Source organism: Rhyacophila brunnea, unplaced genomic scaffold, assembly GCF_057557595.1.
Source record: "Rhyacophila brunnea isolate RB1 unplaced genomic scaffold, BYU_Rbru_1.0 scaffold_1, whole genome shotgun sequence".
Taxonomy (NCBI): Eukaryota; Metazoa; Arthropoda; class Insecta; order Trichoptera; family Rhyacophilidae; genus Rhyacophila; species Rhyacophila brunnea.
The window spans coordinates 53,142,303-53,166,322 of record NW_028232751.1 but is presented as its reverse complement, the minus strand read 5'-3'; the positions used below and the strand labels follow the sequence as shown (position 1 = coordinate 53,166,322).

At 32.3% G+C, this 24,020-nt stretch overlaps 1 protein-coding gene across 2 annotated transcripts in view; it reads right to left on the bottom strand.

Moving 5' to 3' along the window:
* Window positions 1-1,137: 1,137 nt before the first annotated feature.
* LOC147079954 (lipopolysaccharide-induced tumor necrosis factor-alpha factor homolog) overlaps window positions 1,138-24,020 on the bottom strand; it is a 47,743-nt gene continuing 24,860 nt past the window's right edge. Inside the window, exons 1-4 of one of the 2 annotated variants that reach the window (XM_085947214.1) lie at window positions 18,904-18,968; window positions 8,565-8,771; window positions 6,444-6,579; window positions 1,138-2,836 (exon numbers count right to left, since the gene is read on the bottom strand). In XM_085947214.1, the coding sequence (XP_085803340.1) occupies window positions 2,734-2,836; window positions 6,444-6,579; window positions 8,565-8,727 (402 nt within the window). In that variant the 5' untranslated portion in view covers window positions 8,728-8,771; window positions 18,904-18,968 and the 3' untranslated portion in view covers window positions 1,138-2,733. Of the gene's footprint in view, window positions 2,837-6,443; window positions 6,580-8,564; window positions 8,772-18,903; window positions 18,969-24,020 lie in introns of those variants that run through there. The other variant, XM_085947221.1, reaches the window with a different exon arrangement.

The following is a 24,020-nucleotide window of genomic DNA, read 5'->3' as shown; positions in this document are numbered from 1 at the left end:
GTAATGTCCACAATATGTTAAAAAATAAATTGAATTGCATTGAATTGAATCATCGGCATGACAACCTAGACAATATTATAATATGTATTGGTCGCCTCCAGGAATCTATGGATGAAAATGATGTGTATGTTTAATATGAAATGATAGACACAATAATATGTTTTTAGAATTTTTTTATTTGATACTTTTTTCAAAAATAAGACAATAAGAAAAATGCGATTTATATATTGTGGCAAAGACGTCAGACAAAAAAAAAATCGCCTGGTTTTTCGAGGAAGGCATATCAGGCTGTTTTTTCACACTACATATTGATACAGTGCTATGACGTTCGGCCACAATATATTATCTAGTATTCTACTAGAAGTAGACGAACCTACTGTATTTCATTCCGTCATAGTCAATTAATATAATATGTAAGTATAGCAATAAGTAGATACTAAATGTAAAATAAGTAACATTTATACATAGATATTATATAGTTAAATTTTATTAATCTCATAACTTATAAATGTTATTTCATTTTTAAAATGATTAAATATGTAGATTATGATATATGATATGGTAGCAATAAGTATTTATGTATACGTGGAATTTCTATAAATGCCTAAATAATCATGTGTAGGTAGGTATACTTAGTGTATTCGTATTACAAAGGCTCACCTCAAATCTGGTATAAAGCATAATATTCAGCATACAGCATTCGAGAGATAAGTGCAGTACCTATACCCACCAGTAGCGAAGGGTGGAGGCAGGCTGTTAAGATCCACCATAAATAGTGCACATTAAACTTTGTTAGTCATACGTATTTGTTTTTAGTGAACAATTACTACAATTATTTACAGATGGTGTTGGTTAGTTTTTAAAAATCAATTAAACCCTGCCTTTAATAAACCATAATAGTTTTGGTATACTTTGGGCGATACGACAAATTGTGCACACTTGTTCATTCATAATTATTTGTTTTTGTTGGATTAAGAATACATATTACAAATATTGTTGGTTTATTTTTTTAAATTTATTAAATTAAGCCTTGCCTAAACCAAACTGAAATCGATAAAAAATATTATTCTATCACTATAAAATATCAAAAGTTATTTATGATTTAATTGCATAGTTTTAGATATTTTTTTTTATTTTATACTATTATCTATTATGCCTTGGTTTTCGCAGGGTTTCATTGAATTTTAAAAACTAACCGACACCATCTATAAATTGTAACCTTATTTCAATGAAAACAAATACGTATGACTAACAAAGTTGAATGTTTTCTATTTTTGGCGGATCTTAACAGCCTACCTTCACCCTTCGCCACTGATTACCTACATTATATTAAATAAAAAATTACATAAACCAGCCAAGCTATCAAGTTTTATTTAAATATTATTTTAGTTTACTGCTACTTTACAATCATCGAATTACATAACATATTATATTTACCATGTTATGAAAAATATATATTGGCAATCGGAAAAACTTTTATCCATTTTGGATATCCGGATACGTACCCACAGACTGTCAGAGGGAGTAGTCTAAAAAACAAAATTAAACATTGAATGAATCATTTTAAATGATTATATTAAAAGTTTATAAAGATAAATCTACATCATTAAAAATAAACATATCATGCATAACCACCAACTAAATGAAGAATGTTGACTACGTTGGAAAGAACAGATACCGTCGTGTTACATTAATAACTGTGTGTAAAATAAAATGATGACAATTGCTAAGGTTCCATATTAAAAATTAAAAAATACAGAATACAGTTTTTAAAGTAAATCTGGTGTATTGCCTGGTATCTGGTGCCTATTAAAATATTATATACCTACAAGATATGGCGATAAAAAGAAATGCTTTTGAGCGAGAAGATGCATAGTCCAGGAGAAAAATTGACAAATTCAACACTATTCCTTTGCGTCTAAGATGCTCCATTACGCAATATCTAGTGGCGTATGCGAGTAGGTATATCAAGCCTTTCTAAAGTCAGGCTGCGGCAATAAATGGCGGGTTCCGATTGTAGTGCTAGTTATTGCGTAACTTCGAATGCAATGTGGTAACCTGTTTGCAGTAGATAACGATTTTTGCTTGCATATTTAGTTTATTAAAGTATTTTTTCAAATGAAACAAATATCACTTTTTACAATCAAGTAACGGTATTGAATTCGAAATGAAGGGCAAAGATCGTTATCCACAGAAATCTAAAAATGAGTTAATGATGCCATCTTGTGGATAATTTTGTAAGCTCTGTCCAAACACTGACCTCAAAAAGAAAACATTGAAATTCAAAAGAAAGATCACTATCACAAACTTGACAAAAAAATATATTATTATATTTAGTTTTCTTTCCAAAACTATATTTTTAACTAACGTGAATTGTGGTTGTAATTAATATTAAACTGACAAGTAAGAACTTGTAATTTTGAGTTTAATAAATAATATAACAAGGGATTTATTAATTGTTTTCACTTTATCTGAAACTGGATTAATATGACATTGCTCTTTCTCTCCGCCTGCTCTTCAAATATAAACAATAACTAGCACTGCGATTGAAATTCAAAGTTTCGTGCCGCGGCCTGAATATAGTAGGCTTTGAAGTATATACGTGTGATGCAGGAATAAGTTTCACATTTCATCAGTTTTGATTAGGTAATTTATTATGTGTTTTGGTCACGACCGATGATGTTGCATTTTTTATGATAGTTTATACTTAAAATTTTGACTTTAGGCTTGTGATTAAGATTTATATGTCCCAATGAAGGCATTGCAACGTGGACAGTAGTGGTTTCCGTTCCTGCACGAGTCCATGCAATACGGCAGACAAGCGCACGGCCAGCAACTGAAATAAAATAATGCACATTGTTATGTTAAATTCTTATTCACATCTTCACTACACTGAGCCCCATCTTTAACCCACTGAGATCGAGTGAATTTTTGAGGATCACTTCAAAAGACACTGATTACTAAAATTGATATAAAATTCAAATAAATCCATTAAATATTAAATTTTTAGGTATCGAATTCTTCTATTATTTATTTATATTTTAAGTTAATTTTGTGTATCAGTGGAATCAAGAAAACTTGTCAAATATAGGGTTTTGTGTTTTTTTAGCCACTCAAACACCTCATTACCTACCTACTAAATTTAAATAAAAATATATGTTATAAATCAAATAATTCATAAAAAAATATATCGGACTCCATATAACTAATGCCATAGCTACATATAATATTAAGTAACTTCAACTTTAAATAAAATTACAATATGATTAAAAATATTTGATTTTCACCATGTCCCGCACCCTGTAACAGCGGGAACGGGACGATTCGGCACCGCGAACTGGCCTCGGAAGATTGGCCTCCGGTAATTGGCCGCCGGTACAATTAGCCGCCGGGACGATCGGACGCCGGTCCAATTTGACGCCGGCCCAATTGGCCGGCGCCGATTGTCTCCAATGGGTTAAATGTTGATTGCAGGGGCATAGCGAGGTGTTTCAGCTCACGGGTCAGTTAGAAAAATTGCCTTGAAATTTTGAATATTTGAATTATGTCCTAGATTTTCCAATAATTTCCGATTTAGAAAGAACCGCCATTTAACAAATACTTGTTCATTCTTTCGGTGCATATTATCTTTATGTCGATTATCAGAAAACTACTATCAGGCATTATGTAGAACAAGATAACATACTTTGAGATAAAATACTCAGAAATTATTATTTAATACATGCAAATTATCTTAGTAATTTAATCATCGAGTTTTATATTTGACAAACAATGATAGCATTGTACAGTTTATAATTCAATATATCTATAGGTGACGGAAATAATATACCTAGGTAGGTACCAAAAAGATCAGTATCAATATAATTATAAAAAAATGATAGGGTTCATAGAATAGATAATTTGCCTTAGAACCAGTGTACTTAAGTCCAATTTTACGTAAAATTAGGTAAGTAGGTATGTCATGGGCCCCCCTACGTATCGCTAAGGATAAAGGCTGTGTGACGCTCTACAGTAGCGTTTTCCAAATGGTGTACCCGGTAAAATTGATATGTATGTTTAGTGTTTTATTGTATATTTTAATACATCCATTTGAATTATGGAGATGTCGAGTATTGATACACAATTGAATATTGTATTGTTCAACTACATAACTTTAAATAATATTATTGAAGGAAAATAGCGCCACAGGTGACTTTTTTTACTATTAAAGCAAATTTTTGATGTGTGATTATCTCACTTACCTGGTCGTCTCGCCTCGCCGGGCCCCTCATGAGCCCGGGCCCCAGGCTAGAGCCCTGTCAGCCCCCCCTTGTGGGGGGCATGATGTAGGTACATATTGTATATTATAAATAAAGTATCGTATCAATCCGTGTCCGGAAAATTGTACGTATGCAGTTCGCCGTATCACACTTCACCGTAAAATGTTGTATCGGAAATATATGGCTGTATATTAAAGACCGTCTAACCTCTTTGGGTCGTATTATAGTAGAGTATCCTCCAGATAACCTTGCCATTGTACACAGTGACAATGATTTGTGTGTATACGCAACCGTATAATTGCGTTAGTAAAAGCCAATCCCTTGATTGGTTTATGCACGTACGCCGTATAATTGTATTAGTAAATTCCAAGCACTTGATTGGTTTACTCACGTTTTAATTCAAAAAAATCTATTCCAAATGGCAAGGTTAGGTGGCGGCCACTCTACTGACATAAAATTCATGTCTGAATAAAACATGTTTCTTGTCGGTTTACACTTTACAGGAAGCCAGCAGCAAAAAATTGAAAATAGCCGATCTACTGGATTATTTGTTAGGTTAGGTTAGGTTTTTATTCTAGAATTCATGAATTTTGCCAAAATCAACTATGAAAATTGAATTAATGTTCATATTGAATCTAATAAAATTGGAGACCGTATATAGTATACGGTCATCTCTTTCCGATAAGAAAGCTCACGGCGAACTGTGCCACGAAGAAATGTTTTACGTACAATTTACATGTAACCGTATCAATCAGAGCAGAGCCAGTTTACTTTTAGGGTAGTACCTACTTATATGCATGACAGAAACTTGAAATATTTAAACCTAAAATGCGCAGGCTAGACGTCAGCGACTTGCCTGTGCGGTATAACTAGGTAACAGTTTTACAGCGCTTTTTGGATTGCGCGTACAGTTTTCCCATCCACACACACGGGCTTCCCGAGACAAACCGATTTGCGCAAGTAAGCTTGTGGTGAGCGTATAGCCGGCGCTTTAATATATTATTATGAAGTGGTAAGCCCATTGAGATAAAACGGCCGAAAAAAAATAATTGCGACAGTGAGGTGAATTAATGACACTTGTTGATAATTTTATTACATAACGTAGGTTCTTAAAATGTAATATAATAATAATCAGGGCCGGAATAAGGCCTACTTAGATTAGAGCACATATTTCCAACCCTTTTCGAGTAGTGACCCGCGACCCCGATACATTGTAAAAAGCCTTTTTAATAGGGTAAAGAAAACGTATCGAAAATAGAATCTCGCTCTAAAAGTTAACACAGCTAAGTCAGGTCCTGTTAAAACATAGCACTTCTTGACAGTTCAGACACTGGGTAAGCCAATTCCTGACCTGCCATGGTGACTTCGCAGCCAAGCTGCATGGTTTTCGTTTGATAGGTCATGGGCCATATTGCACATGCGGGTACGACCATCAAGACGCTGAACACGTCCTCTGGGACTGCCCGTTGATGGGATCCGACCGAGCAGAGCTGTTTGCCAGGGTCAGTCCTCAGACGGGCCCGATTGGCCACGCCGACTTGATGAGGCATTTGAAAAATTTGCTGTGTCATATGGAGGACGGAATAATTCCGATCCCTCCTTAGATTCATCACTTTCAACAACTAACTCCTCTGTTTTGGCAGAGTTACAGAGGACAGTTCATGTCATTAAAGATAAATGACGGCAGAGCAAGTCAAGGTTCTTTTTATTTTCAAAAACTCTTTCTTTAAGTACTAAGGTGCATGGTTGCTACATTAGTTCCGTGCAGCATCGGTTCGGGATAAAGAAGTGTGGCACTAAAATGTTTACACAAACCGTGGCTGCATATACATGGCGGGTGGAGATGGAGCAACACAAACACGCTCTCCAAACCAAATCCGCCCCGCACCACACTAGGTCTTAATCGAGCGATCACGACGCACTACGTTTGGCAACTCAAATCATTAGTTCAGACAGTTAAATTATTCTAACAATTAACCACCTCAATACATAAATATGATAAACTAGCCTCGATAGCCGTCGATAGCAGCCTTGTGTATAGAAGAGATGCGCTGATAATAACAGCGAATATGTAATTTTTGACAATCAGAGAGATTGAAATAAAATCACGTACGAATCACGTATCAAATAACTGTATGCGCGAATGTCGAGTACAGTGATAATACGAGTAGTTTACGAGCTTACCAAAATATGCACATGAGCAAAGCGTTGCGATGGGTGTTGGAGTGGCTCTCGTATCTCATGATGGTTTTCCCATGCTGTCCACAGCTCGGGCACGTGATCTGCTGGGGATGAGGACCCACTGCACTCACCATCACAGCTGAAAATTACAACAATACCATTTAGCGATTACAATATTTCATCAGCCATGGGTGAGAGATAATTGGTGGACTTGGAAACTGTCAGCGAGAAGTCATTCAATTCTAAATTCAGATCATTTAACACCGGCATTCTAGAATTCCGATTTGTCATGTATGTGTGGTTGTGAATAGATATAGCATGATGGTAACTACATATTCTGGGAATGTCCTGAAATATGTACAGAAAGGGAGACGTCAGCCCAACCAGCTGTTTTACGTCTTTCTCAATCTCCCAAATATTATTTTTTGACAAAATCATCTCGCGTTCCACTAGTAGCATGCGTGATATAGGTTCGCCACCACTGACCTAGAATATGAATAATACCTAATCTGATTTAATCTATTGCTGTATACACCTAGCCCTGACGAGAAGGGTTTTCGTTCGCGGTAATGTGCCTAAAAGTTTTTTTACTACTATACCTAACTAGACAATATAAGCATGACATTTTTGAAGTTCGGGTAGTTTCGCAAGTTTTCGGTCAGTTACGAAAACGGCATCCCGTATTACACGTAGCAAATCGTTTAAATTACTTACAATATAATTCGCGCATTACTATGACATCTCATCTTATTCACTGGTCTGTTCTGAAAATAATAATCATCGCTGTCATCCAGTGTTGCCATATTTTTCTATGCTGATTATAGTACAAAGGCGTAAAAATTATAGTATTTCTAAAAAATATATAGTACAGGAACATTTTTCGTCTTGAATCCTTTAAAATTATAGTATTTTCGTATATTTGGCATAAAATTATAGTATTTTACATTTTTCGCGAAATCAAAATTATAGTATTGTACTATAATTATAGTACGGTTGGCATCACTGCTGTCAACCGACTCCACACCAATGTCTATTATCAAGTTTTCCATAATGTGTGTCTATTCCTAAATCACTTGCCCTATAAGAATCTTCGATTTTTATATCGTGCTCACAGCATTTTCTTCTATTTATTCGGAGTGTAATAATTAAGAAATAACCGATCAAAAAAAATGTTTTATGTCACATCCATTACTTTCTGAATGGTGCTAATATGTAGGTACACCAGTTGCTTCGTTTGCCGATTTAACAATATTATATCATTTTCAAATTGTACTGTTTTTTTATCAATTTTAAATATTCAGTCATATTAAAAACAATAGTTTTTCGTGCTTGTCTTTGTAAAGGTTTACGTAATACCCCGATGGAGATGGGGTATTCATTCTAAAACTATAGATATATTACTGTCGTGTAAAACAGACTTTTCACATCCATGCGCAGCGTTTACACACCTACTCTATGCGCACGAAAGTAAGTATGCTTCTGTGCAGGTCCGTTCTTAAGTTGTTTAGTCATACCACCCATTCATATACTACTGGATGAATCATATGCTTCTTAAAATGATGCCCAATTTTCAGCGACTCGGCCAGTGTTAAAACTTACTGTTTTAATATCAGCGGACTTAACTCGATATAAGCTCACTTAATATTTGTCTCGAAAACGACCTGGAAATAATTATGAGTAAGCCCGATCTAGCTTGCATCTTACTCTAACTGATAGTCAGCGCATGACAACTTGCTCTGTCCGCTCAGACATTAATTTTTGGTAGCTTGCAAGCTTTGGGTTGCAGACACCCTTAGTGTTACTATTCCAAGAACGCAAATTTAGTTTTACAACCACGGCAATACGGGTGAAATTCGGGAATCCATGTTAACGGTTTTAACGCATTATACCCACAAGGAAATATTATAAGACGATATTCGTAATATCTTATATTGTGGTACATTTTTAAAATGACACTTGTATGGGAACTCCTCATCTAGTAGTATATCAATGGTCATACCCGAGATATTTTCCCTTGTAGAAATCAAGTCGCAATAACCGACATGTCCGATTGAAGGACGGACCGACTTGAGACTTCCAGATCATTGTGTAATTGTAATACCATATTGTGTTGTTTTTACTTACGTGCTGCAACAATGTTGGTCTGGTGATGATGCACAGGCTGTGGTTGCTGGTACTGCGGCATGTTGGGGGCCGGGTATATAGGCTGCTGCTCGTGCGTGGGGTAGGGTGGCAAGTTTGGGTATTGCTGGCTCTTCTCGTATGTTGGCAACTGTTGATTATCCATTTATGATCCTCCGAATCGAATTTTCCAGAAGCAGTCAAACAATCCTGCCGAAATATATTGCAATGAAACAACCCATGTATTTTAGCTACCGTGTCATAATTTAAATGACTGCTATTGACTGGTATTTCCACCCAACAGAATTAGTATTATTTGTATTTCGTGGGTGAAAGATGGATACTACAGGACGTCAGCGCATTTTTTTTACATAGGTTGTTTGTATTATAATCAGTATATAAAAAGATGACAACACTGCTTCCCGTGAAAAAGATTAAAACTATTTGACATAGAAGATACAAGTGTAGACAGGTGACAGAGTGCGTACAACAAATAATTCAATATAAGACATGCGCAAAACTACTCGGTATAAAAATGCAGAATTATTATAGTTGAAGCGTTGAACAAGACGCGTAGATATAGCCAGTGACGTACCGTGGGGTAGGCAGGTCACGCGTTGCTTAGGGGCGGCACATTAAGAATCGAATACAAATTCGTGTAGGCGCTTCATAAGAAGGTATCGATATCTTAATTTAAAAAAATAATCGAAATATAAAAAGGCCTGACCCATTGTAATACATATTGTAATGGCGGTTTATCGTACGGGGAAAATTGAGTGCATCCAAACCTGCCAGCAATATAGACCTCCACATAAGTACCTACTTAAAATCACAGCTTTTTGAGAGTAGGTTTCGTGAAAATGCTTTAATTCTCAATATAGCCAAAAATAAATAATATGATAAGTTGGTCATCTAAAGAATTTGCAGACAATTTCAAATTAAGAATGAAAGGGACAACACAAACATAGACCCCTCCAAATCAACCCGCCCCGCACCACACTCGGTCTTCATCGAGCGTATCACGAGACCCTACGTTTGGATGATCAGCAGTTTTTTACGCCTGGGAATGTCTCAGGAGCAGATGCCCAAGCAGATGAACCACGCATTATAGACGTGCAATAGCGTGTGTAATACACCAATATTAAATGAGCGTTAATGCATAAACCGAGAGCGGTTGTCAGTATTCGACGTATGGCGTATTCTTGTCATGTGTTTAAATGTATCCCGTATTCTTCCTTACTCGAGATCGGTTGCCTGCTTCTATTTACCCGTTAGGTATTTCAGTTCCCATTTCTGAGTTCCCAGATCATAATGTAAATATACATTAAAGTTTGCCACGTATAATAAACGCGTATTCAATATTAGTAAAACGTGAGGACATTCAGGAGGCGTTGAATATCTTGGGTTGTATAACTGTTATTAAGTAAATTTCAAATCTCAGGAGGTCAAAGACATGAACGCAAATTTGCAATATGCACCTTTATTGAAAAGTAGGTAGAATTTTCAACCACATGTTATGATATTATTACAATGTTAAAGTGAACGTGTTAGCATAAAATATGAACATAAGCCAAATAAAAACATGAACGCGAATTTGGAATATGCGACCTCGTATGGTCCATATTATGCACATATTATTTGGAGTGAATATGGTATAGGTATATCTAGTTAGTTTATATAATAAGTATTATCACATATAGAATAATCATAATATGATCACTCGCATTGCCACTATTGACGTACATAGGCAATTGTCAGTATCAATAGGTAAGTAAAACATACACACACAACAAGATTTGCTAATGATTTCGCACGAACATATTCATGGCAAAACACAGAAATAATGAGAAATTATAGAATTATTCGACAAATTAAATAGGTACTTAACTGCTATAAATGATGTAAGTACCTATATCAGGCAGAAATTTTCAATGTAAATATGCATAAATAAATTGTATAACTGTTAATATATTATATTATACTGAGTATTGGTTCTTATGATATTAAAACAACATACCTAACATTATTATGTAGAATTCGTGAGATAAAAGAATGTGTTTAAAAGGCATGTATCGGTGACAATCATTAATACTCGTTCTTAAACGATTGTTTTACGTTTACCTTGAAAATGTCATTTAATTACGAGCATTCGACATAGTACCCAAGTGCCACAACTAGCGCAGATTGATTTGGTCGTGTTCGCCGTATCACACTTCACCGTGGAGTGTTGTATCGGAAATATATAGTTGTAAGTATATGAAAGACCGTCCAACCTCTCTTCGTCGTATATTACTGAGATAAAAGTCATGTCTAAATAAAACACGGTTCTTGTCGGTTTACTTTACAGAAAGCCACGGCAAACAAATTTTGAAAATAGCCGATATACTGGATTATTTGTTAGGTCAGGTTAGGTTTTCATTCTTGATTCATGAATTTTGTCAAAATGAGAAATGACCGTATGGTATACGGTATACGGTCATCTCTTTCCGATATGAAAGCTCGCGGCGAACTGTGCTACAGTGAAATGTAATACGTACGATTTATATGTAACCTGATTTAGTATATAGGTAGGTAGTAATTATATAATAATATGTACACACATGTATTTTACCGTGATGGCCAGCTATATGAATAGGTACACTATTATAATTACAGACGTTGCCAATCGAACCAGTATTTTTTATCAATTTTACAAACTTATTGAAGAGCACCTAGCAGATAATTTAAATTATATTTTATAATCATTTTTTAATTTAAGTACGTTTGAGATTAAATTAATACATATTGTACAATATAGACTACCTATTTACTTATAGAGTTTTCATAATGTAAATAATTTTCACCCACGATGGCTGAGCGGCTTAAGCGTCGACTTATAATATCGTCACTGTTCTGGCAGAAGACACTAATTCGAAAAAATGACGTATTGAGTTAGTTATACCGAAATGTTCCTTATTTCTAACTTTACCGTCTGGAAACCTTCTTAATAAATAAACAGTCTTTATTTTAAAGTCATCCTTTTTACGATTAGTTAATAAACTCACATGATAGAAGATTTCAAACATTTTAACAACTTCATAGTCAAATTACTCAAAACTAGTATTCTCCATTTATTGTGTTCTGCCAGAACAGAGACGATATATTTAACATATTATTGTTTTTCAATTTGTGTTTGAGTATGGACCTAATAGGTCGAGCAAGTGACTAACAAAAATCTGTTAATCAAACGCCACTCTGTGGAGGACCATATTATTATGATTTTATTAGGATCGGGCATTTTTTTTTAAAATTACTAATTCATGATTGTTTTCACATTATTTACATTATAGTTTAGTAATTTATTGATTATCTCCATATACGTTCACTCTTCGGTCACTGCTTTGTACGATTTATTGAATATTTTAAAGGAAAACATGATTTTTTCTGAATACAATTAATAATTCTGCAATACCCCACGTACCTAATGCAAATCATACTACAGTAATTTAACATTTATCTACCATTAAAAGCAAAAATTGTATTCTATAGTATTAGGTTGAGTATTAAACATATTATATTACTTCCGAATGAATCAATATTGTAATATAATATGAATCTACCAGTTATCCGACATAAACAGTACACACTAAACCAATGATACTCGACCTTTTTTTTCTTCGGGCCAAATACATATATTTGTAAAGTAACGCGGGCCGCATCACTACTGGTGTGACGAAAAAAATCATGAAACCCCCCCCTTTTTTACAAAATATTTTGGAGATTTAAAAAATTATGCGTGTTTTTTAAATTAATCGTGGGCAATAGCAACACTCTTATACCAGATCTGATGTGGACCATAATGACAATCCTCTTCGGGTGTCACTATCTGTGCGTCAAAGTCGAAACGAATCTCAAGGTATACGAAATTCCTGATAATAAATAATGTGTTTCGGGCCGCACATAAAATCTTAAAGGGCCGCAGGTTGAGTATCGCTGCACTAAACTTTGGCAGTCATAAGTACAATGAAATAATTATCTAACGACGTCGTAGAAAATAATATTATAATTTTCTAAATATAGCTATATAATTTGATAAAATATTAGCGGTATAAGTAATGTAGATTCCAGTGGCGAAGGGTGGAGGTAGGCTGCGAAGAACCGCCATAAATAGTACACTTTAAACTTTGTTAGTCATACGTATTGGTTTTGATTGAACTAATACTACAATTTACAGATGGTGTTGGTTAGTTTTTAAAAATCAATTATACTCTCCCTCAACCAAGCCATAATAGTTTTTGTATACTTTCGCCACTGGAATCTACATTACTTATACCGCTAATATTTTATCAAATTATATAGCTATATTTAGATAATTATAATATTATTTTCTACGTAGTCGTTAGATAATTATTTCATTGTACTTATGTACCTACATTATATCTAATCTATTCAATGTAAGATATAACACAAGATTATAAGATAAGAAGTTTTTAATTCAAATTTATAAAATAATACGATGAAATGTAATTAATTATAATGAGACTTAATGGCAAGATAATCATTTATTATTTATCAGAAGATATTATTTGCAAATGTAATCATGAATAATTAATCAACTCAAAAGTGATATATTTTTCTTATTAATTGCGATAACATTTAGGGTTGATACTTACCTATCGTCAGAATAGCATTTTAGAAAAAAATATAATATAACTATAAATTCTACAAATTATTTTTCTAGTCGATAGAAATTTCGGTTACAAAACACTATCGATACTAAACAGTTTGCTTCGTTGATGGCGAGAACACCGAAATAGCTATCGAATTAAAAATTGTATATTGATTATTAGTGATTCGTATTATTCATTGTTAGATTTCTAGGCGTGCGCTTTTATATCAGTACCTCATATCAAATTGTTGAAATTATTAACACAGACTTTATTCTTACCCTTGTGATTATCCGTTACTTATTCCTATTTATTATTATCCGCACCTCACCTAATATTGTTCCAAGTGGGTTGTTTTAGGAAAGGTTATTTTGATATATCGAGATTAGCGTGTGAATGGATGAATAAACTACAGAGAAAATTGTACGAATAACGTAGTCTAGAGTCCAGTGATTCGTAACATTTTCGGTATCGTGGACCACTTGGAAGGTGTATGAAGTTTCACGGAACCCTCGTTATAAAAATGTGTTATTTTAACCACTCTTTTCAAAATTTAACCATATTCCTCAAATTTTAACTTAAAAAAATAAAGGGATATAAAAATATATAAAAAATAATACATAAAGCAATGTAAATTTTTCGTACTTGATTGTCCAAAGACTCGTGCACACATCCACCATCATATTATTGTAAAGACATTCTTACTCAAATGATGATTTCACAATTATTGAGGAATTAGATTCATTCGGAGTTTGCAATACCCTTTTTGTGCGTTTAATGATGTTAATTGTCTTTCAAAAATAAAATTAATATGTTTGTTTTTAACGGTTGAATGCTTTGATTCCATATGACGAATTTATTTTGCAGGCTTTAATGAATCATTTGCCAAAACTTCACCACAAATTACATATCGGGGTCTTTGAATTTCATCGATTGTAACACAAGAAATTAATCATATTTTCGTAATTTACATTCAGACACATTTATAGTAAAATTGTACCTTATTGGCTCTTTTTAACATATGGCTTGATTATTTCAATGTTTGAAAATCTTCATTTGACCTCTCGAAGTAGAATTGGGATTCTTAGAAGATAAAAAGAACTTTTTATATACCACGTTATTTAAATTTCTGTTGAATCATATAAACTTGACAATTCCATATATTAATAATTTAGGACAAATAAAGCAATTGTCAACAAATCATTTTTTTGCTATTTTGCAACAAACAAACAAATATAGAACACTGAAATGTCATTTTGATTTCCATAGTAACGCATGTATATATTAATAATTTAGTTACTAGTCGGGAAGTTAGTCAAAAATCGATTCCAAGATTTGGACTGGATAAACAACCACCGGACAAACAAGAAAACGAGCTAAGAAAAACGTGGTAAAATTATTGTTTTCTGTTTACTAATTGTTTTGTGGGCTGTGTAACTATTATACAATATTTTTTAAAACAGTTGGAAAATTTCATAAAATTTCTAACGCAAAGATACCTCTGAATTTTTACGAATGAAAATCATAAATACAATCTTTTTGAAGGATTTGAAATCCGTAAATCGCTATAAATCAAAGAGACTGGACGGGTGCGTAAATGTTATAAATCGAAATTTATAACAAATTATTTTTAACTCAAATAAATTGTAATTTACCACCACTGTGTACAATGAGCAGTTACAAATATTTTAATAAAAAAATATAACACCAAACAATAACAAACTAATAACCTTTCAAATCTCGCGATATGAAAAAATGTTTAGACACACCGTCTACCGCAAAATTTACTAGCACACTGTTTTCTTTAATTTTAAGTAAATAAACAAAGTCAGTGTTGCAGATTATTCATCGCATACTGGGTAACAGAGCAACACGCTCTTTTAAAACTTTTTTTTACTTCCTAGTCCCGTCCACATTTAAATACATAGATTTCAATCGTAAACATTCGTCTTTTGAAAAATAGGAGACAGCTTCGTAACTTTGCAAATTGCAATTTTTTTTGTACCTATACCTATGTATGATTGATTAGGCAGACCACCGGTTGAGGAACACTGGACTCTGGACGCTGTATAAGTTTAATCAATATTGGTCCAGTGGTTATTAAGCTATAATCGAACATATTATGTACGAACAGATAGACGGAAAATCCGATATTATTGTTAGTACTTACCTATGTATCTAATATAATTCTTGTCAAATAAATGGTTACATGTAAATTGTACGTAAAACGTTTCACCCTGGCACAGTTCGCCGTGAGCTTTCTATCGGAAAGAGATGACCGTATACTATACGGACTCCAATATTATTAGATTCAATATTAACATTAATTCAATTTTTATGGCTGATTTTGGTAACAATTCACCAAAGTTTCATCACAATCGGATGCATGGTATAAGAACGCATGCGGGACAGACAAACAAACATTCATTTATATATATGTATATATATAGACACAACATTAGATACATTATCAAGCGCTCCGGTTCGTAAATATTTCCATGTCAAGTGCTACAGTTTGCGACAGTTGGTGAACGATAAGATCAGTTCGCGCGAACCGTATCCATGAAACAACATAATATTATAAAAAATAAGCGATTGATAGATTGTATCAGATTTTAAATGGAAAATATAAATTCAATTCTGAAGGAATAAAATTCAAAGTTTTTCCTATTGCAATTTTTTGGCCAATCAGTCGTAATCAGTATTACGATAAAAGCCAATAAGCCGTATTACGCTTTTGAAAAAATATCCATTATCTATTTGATAATAAACTTAAAAAAACATAAATGTGAAGGTAATCAATAATCATACATAAGACTGTCTTCGTTAAAAGGCAGATAATGCACGATAAAATCATTTATAAATGTAGAAGAAATCCATGAATTAATGCAAAGAATAATATTGTGTATAGTTTTAGATTCGCATCAATTAAAAATATAAGGCGAAATAAATTTATTATCATGTATTTCAACGAGTTTTTTTTATCTTTACAAAATGTGGGTAGGTACATACTTTATTTTGAGTAGATATTTGGACGTAAGTACAATATATTTTTTTCCGACCATGTTCGATCCTAATAAGATCATTTATTATGGGTCTCCACAGAGTGGAGGTTTGTATTAACAGATTTTGTTTTTATGAGAGATGGTATCAGCCACTTGCTCAACCTATTAGGTCCATACTCTGACTCAAACACAAATTGAAAAAAACAATATGTGTATTTTTGCCAGACCCAGGGTTCTAACCTAGGACCCACGACGCTATCGGCCGACGCTTAAACAGCGCGACCATCGTGGGGTAAATATTTTTTACAACATAAAATTCATGCGGTCGTTTAGTGTTTAAGTTAGTTAGTGACAAAAACTGGACAAAATATTATAATCGATCGAAATTATATTGTGTTATCATTAGGGGTTGCTGAAATATTGAAAATAAACGTTATAATCAGTGGATACAATAGGACGACGAACTTTTCATATTCGTGTTTCACAAGCATAGTGAACCAAGTCTTTTCTGGTTTTTTTTGGTAAGCTAGGTTCAAACATAATATTTGAGTATTTCTAATTCTGTAAGGGTATAATTAGAATTCTAAAGTGTTAGTTTGAATACTTTTTAGTTATTATGTAATGGAAATCATACCCTTACAGAATAAGAAATACTCAAATATTATGTTTGAACCTAGCTTACTCAAAAAAAAACGAGAATGGACTTGGTTCACTATGCTTGTGAACCACTCATATGCAATTGAAAAAAATCATAAAAAATATTTCACGCTTAGAGACATGTTTTATTATGGATTTAGGGCGCACAAAAACATAAATTCTGATCCAGCAATCCCAACAATTATTGCAATATTTTATGTCACAATTTCCTATCAATGAATCATGTTTTGTGAGAACCAGAGTAGGTGGACACAATACAAAATTTAAAAATCGCAAAGGCATATACATAATTATATTTTTTGACATATTGAAAGCTTAAAAACTTATGTAGGTACATAATATTATGTAGTATCGCGCAAGTACAATTTTGAAATATACACAGTTAATAAATATAATTGCATCGCTGGCTTTTTTTTAAAAATGTATATAGAATAATATTATGTAAGTATAGCTTTTTATCAGAATTATATGGCATATTTTTGTTGACGAGAGTTGTATTAAGGTCAAGCAACAGGACAAATCACAGAAGTAGAGGTGACCGTGTCCTGAAGTTTACACGTATACAGTTGGACATATCACAGTTCACCTTGAGATGTCGTATCAGAAATAGAAGACCGTATAGTATAGAGATCAAATTCATGACTAAAAAGTACACTTAAAAATACCTAATAAAAACAAGGAAGAGAAAGAAGAAAATAGGTAGGGTAGGTAAGCTAATTACAATCACGATGGCCGAGCGGTTGCACATCAGGCTTATAATGTCGTGGGTCTCGGGTTCGAATCCCGGGTCTGGGAAATTCACATGCTTCAATATGTGTTTGGACCCAGAGTATTGTAGTATAGTGTACGTATACATCAGGGTATTAGTACCTAACTGGCTGAGCAAGTGGCTACCATGCGTCATAATCTGTTAATACAGTCTCCACTCTGAAGAGGCCGATATGATCTTCTTAGGATCGAACATGGCTTAAAGAAAGTAAATTAGAAATACAATCATATTGTATTATTTATATAAAATTATGGTAGGTGGTCGTAAATATTAAGTCGTACTTATCAAATATACTGTGATACTGATAATAGTGATAATAGTGATAAACTGATAATAATGATAGCATTATTAACAGGTATTTGATACAAATAAAATATATTAAATTATTGTTCTGGTTGAATGTAATAAATTGACAACAATATTGTCTTCAATGCTCTATGAACGCGTATTTTTTTGATCTCAATGCTATATATTATATAAGTAAATATAATCAGAAATGACCATTATTATTTATAAGTGTATAACTATAATAAGAAGGTTGCCAATTTTCCTCTTTGTGCCCATGGAAGTTACGGTATTATAATATTAATATAATAATAGGTTTAGTTAGATAGAACTTACAATATCTGGATGTTCCACATAGTAAACTTGTGATAATATAATGATTCATTAATGGACATAAAAATGATGCGTCCTCATAAACGACCCTACTCATGCATATAATATAATATAGCTTGTTATCATTTTATAATATTTCAAACATAAATAATATGGTAGACAATAATGATTTCTACTTATTTACGAGCATTGACATGTTCTTTGAATGTGTCAACTTAAACACGCTATTCTCTATTAGGTTGTGTTTAAACATCAATGTGATGGATGATGTTAGAATGATTTATAATAATATTAACAAAATTAAATTCCACAAATTTAATAAAAATAATTTTTACACTTTAACATTATAAATAATATTTTATTATTGTAAAACGGAATTCTCGAAATAAAATGATATCTTAATCAAACTAATAATGGTGAACTAAAAAGGTCATCAAATGGCAAACGCCCAACAGTGAGTAAATTGCACGTAAAATACATAGGAGATAAGAAAACATATTAATATTATGTACTTTTATTTTACTTCAACTGTATTTTTAATCAATACATATGAACCGGTGTTATACCAATGTCTACCTAAATCAATGTTAAGCTTATAGGATATTCTAAATTTATTTACACAATTGTTATAATATAAATATACATACATTTGATGTAAATTCTCTTGGACTAAATATTAGAACTTCTCTCTGTATATAAACAGCTATGACTGAACAGAAAGAATATGAAACATGCCTATCTGCAAGTGCCAAAGCTGTTATCTATCATTATTGACCAGTGACAGCTACACTGGGAACTCATATTATTATGTGTAAAAAAGTAAATTCTATGTTGTTGTTCTGGAATTGAAACGATTCCTTATTTTTGGTCACGATCATGTCGAAGATTACCGAAAACGTGCGAAAATAACGGAATTAATCTTCTTCGGAAGAGCTTCTTGCATTTACCATAACAACACAAATTTTACATAATGAAGGTTGTCTGACTTTATAATAATTATTTTAACAGACAATAAGAATGCAAAATAAAAATAATATCCTAGTTCCAAAATACAACCAGGAACTCGTTATTTGTGTAAATTTCATTTGTTGTTTTATCTATAATTGTTAACACTAGCAACATAGCATATATTATGAACCAATCAAATCAAGCGTTTACACCATCGAGTTGGTAGCTGAATCGTTCCATGTAATTGCTATTAAAAGTCGACGATTGCAAGTTATACTTCTTTGGCGTAACAAAATAAAAACAAAACTTGTGATAACCTAGATTCTTCGACTAGCTCTGGTGTGGTGATTTAGAATCAGGTTCACAAAATAAATAAAGGTGTTTCTTTGGTTCATCGAACTATCCAAATTTTTTATTTTTCTTATTGGTGGGAAGTTGAAATGGAGTGCCGCTGGTTTAAAATTATCTTGTTGCTTCATTCCGTATTTATTAATATTATTTATTATTACTATTTTAATTATCTTGTTAAATTACACCTCAGAATAAGGGCCGCTTATTGGAGCTCCGCTGGTTTAAAATTAGTTTATTGCTTTATTCGGTTATTATTAATATTATATAATATTACTATTTTAATTATCTTGTCAAATTACACACTCAGAAAAATGGCCGCTTATTAGAGCGCCGCTGGTTTAAAATTATTTTATTGCTTCATTCCGTAATAAATTATTAATATTATTTAATATTACTACTTCAATTGTCTTGTTAAATTACACACTCAGAAAAAGGGCCGCTTATTGGAGCGCCGCTGGTTTAAACCTATTTTATAGCTTCATTTCGTAATTATTAATATTATTTACTATTTTAATTATCTTGTTAAATTACACACTCAGGAAAAGAGCCGCTTGTTGGGGCGCCGCTGATTTAACATGAGCCGTTGAGACCGAAATGAATATAATCTTAATAATAATTATTTACCAACTCAACATTCACAAAATTTATTTATTTATTGATATATTATTTTACTCATAAATAATACTTACATAAATGTAACCTCAAATCTTGATACACAATCTTTATAATGAAAAATAAAATATACACTCCAATATTAATATATATAACATTTTATGAATAACGTTAGGAAAGTTAACAGAAACAAATTTGAATCCGCCCAACACAACGATAAATATTTCAAAGTATTACGCAACCCGAATGCAATATAAATTATAATAATTACAAGATAAAAAGAACTTTTTTATATACAATGTTTTTAAAATTTTCTGTTGAATTATTATGCTCAATATGCTTAAACTTGTACTTCATATGAAGTTAATAAAGAACAAACAAACAAATATAGAATACTGAAATGTCATTTTGATTTCCATAGTGACGCACGTATATATTAATAATTTAGTTGCTAGGACCACCACCTTAGCAACCAATAATAGTCTTTTACTTTTTACGGATTTTCCTGAAATAACTTCCCATACAAAATAGAATTAACTGAAAATGAAAATGAACGTTTCAAATGTCTAGCTAGTCGGGAAGTTAGTTAAAAATTGATTGCAAGATTTGTACTGGACAAACAACCACCGGACAAACAAGAATACGAGCTAATAAAAACGTTGTAAAAATTATGTGTTACATCGGCACGTCACACGCGAAAAAATCTGTTATCCCAAAAGCGCCGAAAGAAGTAGAACTTAAAAAATCGCCTGCGGCGCTGTTTTACTTCACAGGCATTAACATTTTAAAACATATGGTTATACGATACAATTTTTGATTATTGTGTGCTAATATTCGACAACTCCATAATTCAAGGAAGTAGATGTTCTATTTTTTTTTATAAATTTGTAGGTATTAAATATATATTTTATATATAATATATTTTATTTATATGTATTAAAAATATATTTTATATACTTATACCAGTGGCGAAGAATGAAGGTAGGCTGTTGATCCGACATCAATTGTGCGTATTAAGCTTTGGCAGTCAAACGTATTTTTTCCATTGAACTAAGACCACAATGTGTATTATAGTGTTTGTTAGTTTTTTTAATTCAATTTAACCCTGCCTATTCCAAGCCATAATAAATAGTCAAAAAAATATTCTTTTATCCATAAAGCATTTCAAATGATGCCATTGAGCCCTACACAATTTTACATATAGAAGGATATTTTTTATCTATCATGGTTTGTATTAGGCAGGGCTTAATGCTTTAAAAAAAAACTAACCAACACCATCTGTAATACAACGAAATCCAATAAGTATGACTGAAAAAATGTGCACAATGTTTGTCGAATCACCCATAGCATACCTAAATTATTATGGTTTGATTTAGGCAGAGTTTAATTAAATTTTAAAAACTAACTAGAACTATCTGCAATTTTTTTTGTATTCTCAGTTAAATGAAAACAAATAAGTATGACTGTCAAAGTTTAATGTGCACTATTTATGTCGATTCGTAACAGCCTACATTCACCCTTCGGCACTGATATATACCTACCCAGGGAAATAATGGGAACTCAAATACCAAATGGATGTGGAGGCACAGTGAACAGGCAACCGATCTTGAGTGTGGAAGAATATGGGATAAACTTAAACACGGTTTATGCATTAACGCTCATTCAATATTGGTATATTTGAAGGTTGCAATACACACCTTTGCACATGTATAATGTGCGGTTCATTTTCGCAGAATATTTATACATTCAAAACCCTGCGTAAAAAAGTATTGTCTTGGGGTATATATTATAACCTCTCTATTTATTTACCTGTTCTGTTTACCTACCACTATGAGTGACTATGTTTTTATTAGGTATCAGTCTCTAATATTTGACAATAATGATGGAAATATGTATTTTTTTTTGTAATAATATCGTCACCTAAATATTACAACTAGATAACTCTGATTTGGTCATTGCTGGGAAAATGAAATTTAAACTTTACTTGATTAACATAAATATAGATTATAGTTATTATTTAAAATAAAAATGGAAAATTGTGCTTGCCTAATTGGGAACAATTAAATAATGTTTAATTGTATGAAAAAATATTGTACAAATATTATTTTATTTATTTCGTGCATTTATGGTTTTAAAGTTATCTAATATTATAAAACACAAAATTAAAATAGTTCCCATTAACTTCTGACTTAGGTACCTAGTTGTATCATTTTGTAGAGAAGGAAATGTATAATCATTTTCAATAGCTATCTCAAAAACAGCGAAAATCAAGTTATCTAGTTGTAGTATTGAGGTGTCGATAATAATATATAGTCAATGTTTTATATTGTGTATTGATTATTTCACTTTTATTTAATTTTTAGTTAAGTTCTAATATGGTTTACATTATTATGACATATGGCAGAGGGGCAAAGAATTTGATATGCCACCGGCCACCACTGTTATAATTATCATATCAAGTACCTATTACTTTGTATCGTCTGCTATCTGTTTACAATGTAGGTACTTACCATAAATATAATATATATTTTAATGAAACGGCCATTTTGCTTGCATCGAAAAAAGTAAGTACTAAAAATATCAATTGTGTCGGTTATCGGCTAATCGGGAAGTATTTTTCCTCCCGTTTTGAAAGCCCTAGCTACTATACTAATACACGGTTAGTTTTCAATATTTTTCCTTAGTTTCTTACGGTGAATAATACTAAATAAATGCTGTTATCGACTGAGTCACCGGCAAATAAAAGTATTTAGGTACGGATAAAAGAAAATGTTTGTACTGCCATCTTGCTCAATCTGATGACGTCACGAGTGATAAAACGCAATGTTTAAGTTCAGTAAACAACAAACGAAGTTTTACGATAAAGTGAAATCCATTTGATTCACTCTTCCTAATAATACGTACTTGTACCTACGTAGAACATTTAGGTCGATTGTTAATTTTTTAATTTAGCAATAATGTATTGATAACGTATTAGCTTGGGAAATGTTAAACACACTATTATACCCTGTAATGCAGTAGTGGTTTTCAAACTTTTCGTTATCGGCGCCCTTGGGTTATAAATATTTTTTCACGATACCCTGAAACAATGTATCTACATACTTATATAATATATATGAGCAGTCAATCAAGTAGCATTTTCAAAAAAATTATGACAATATAGTACCTACAGATTTTGAAATGTAGGACAAATATGAATTTTTAAAATACAATAGAATATAAAAAAAGCAAAATAACGACTGGCGGTAGCTGAAGTGATACGGGAAGCAGTTAGCATTTCGATGGCCTAGTATTGAACGGTAACAAGTCAAAAATTCGACATTTCGCGATATTAGTATCAAAATATTCGTAAATAATTACAAGATAAAACGATGTTTTTATATATACCACGTTTTTAAAATTTCTGTTGAATCATAATAACTTGACAATTTTATGTAAGTATTAATAAATACTTTTTTTTGTACTTGATAGAAATACTGAATAAATATAGAATACTGAAATGTCATTATGACATTTCATATTGATTTCCATAGTAACGCACGTATATATTAATAATTTAGTTGCTATGACCCCCTTAGTGTTTTACTTTTTACGATGTTTTTCCGAAATAACCTTCCATACAAAACAGAATTAACTGAAAATGAATTCAATTCTGCTTAAAGATGGCTACGTTGAGAACCAAAAAACCTATATAAAATTTGACAAACTTTCAAACAAAATCAGTTTCGTATAGATCCATTTCGAATTGTTTTCCTTTAAAACTGGCGATTGACCATACCTTTCAATTTTGTCATTCGGGACTCATTCATTCCCAAGTACAGAATGGAAATTTCCAACAGTACCAGGTCACTTA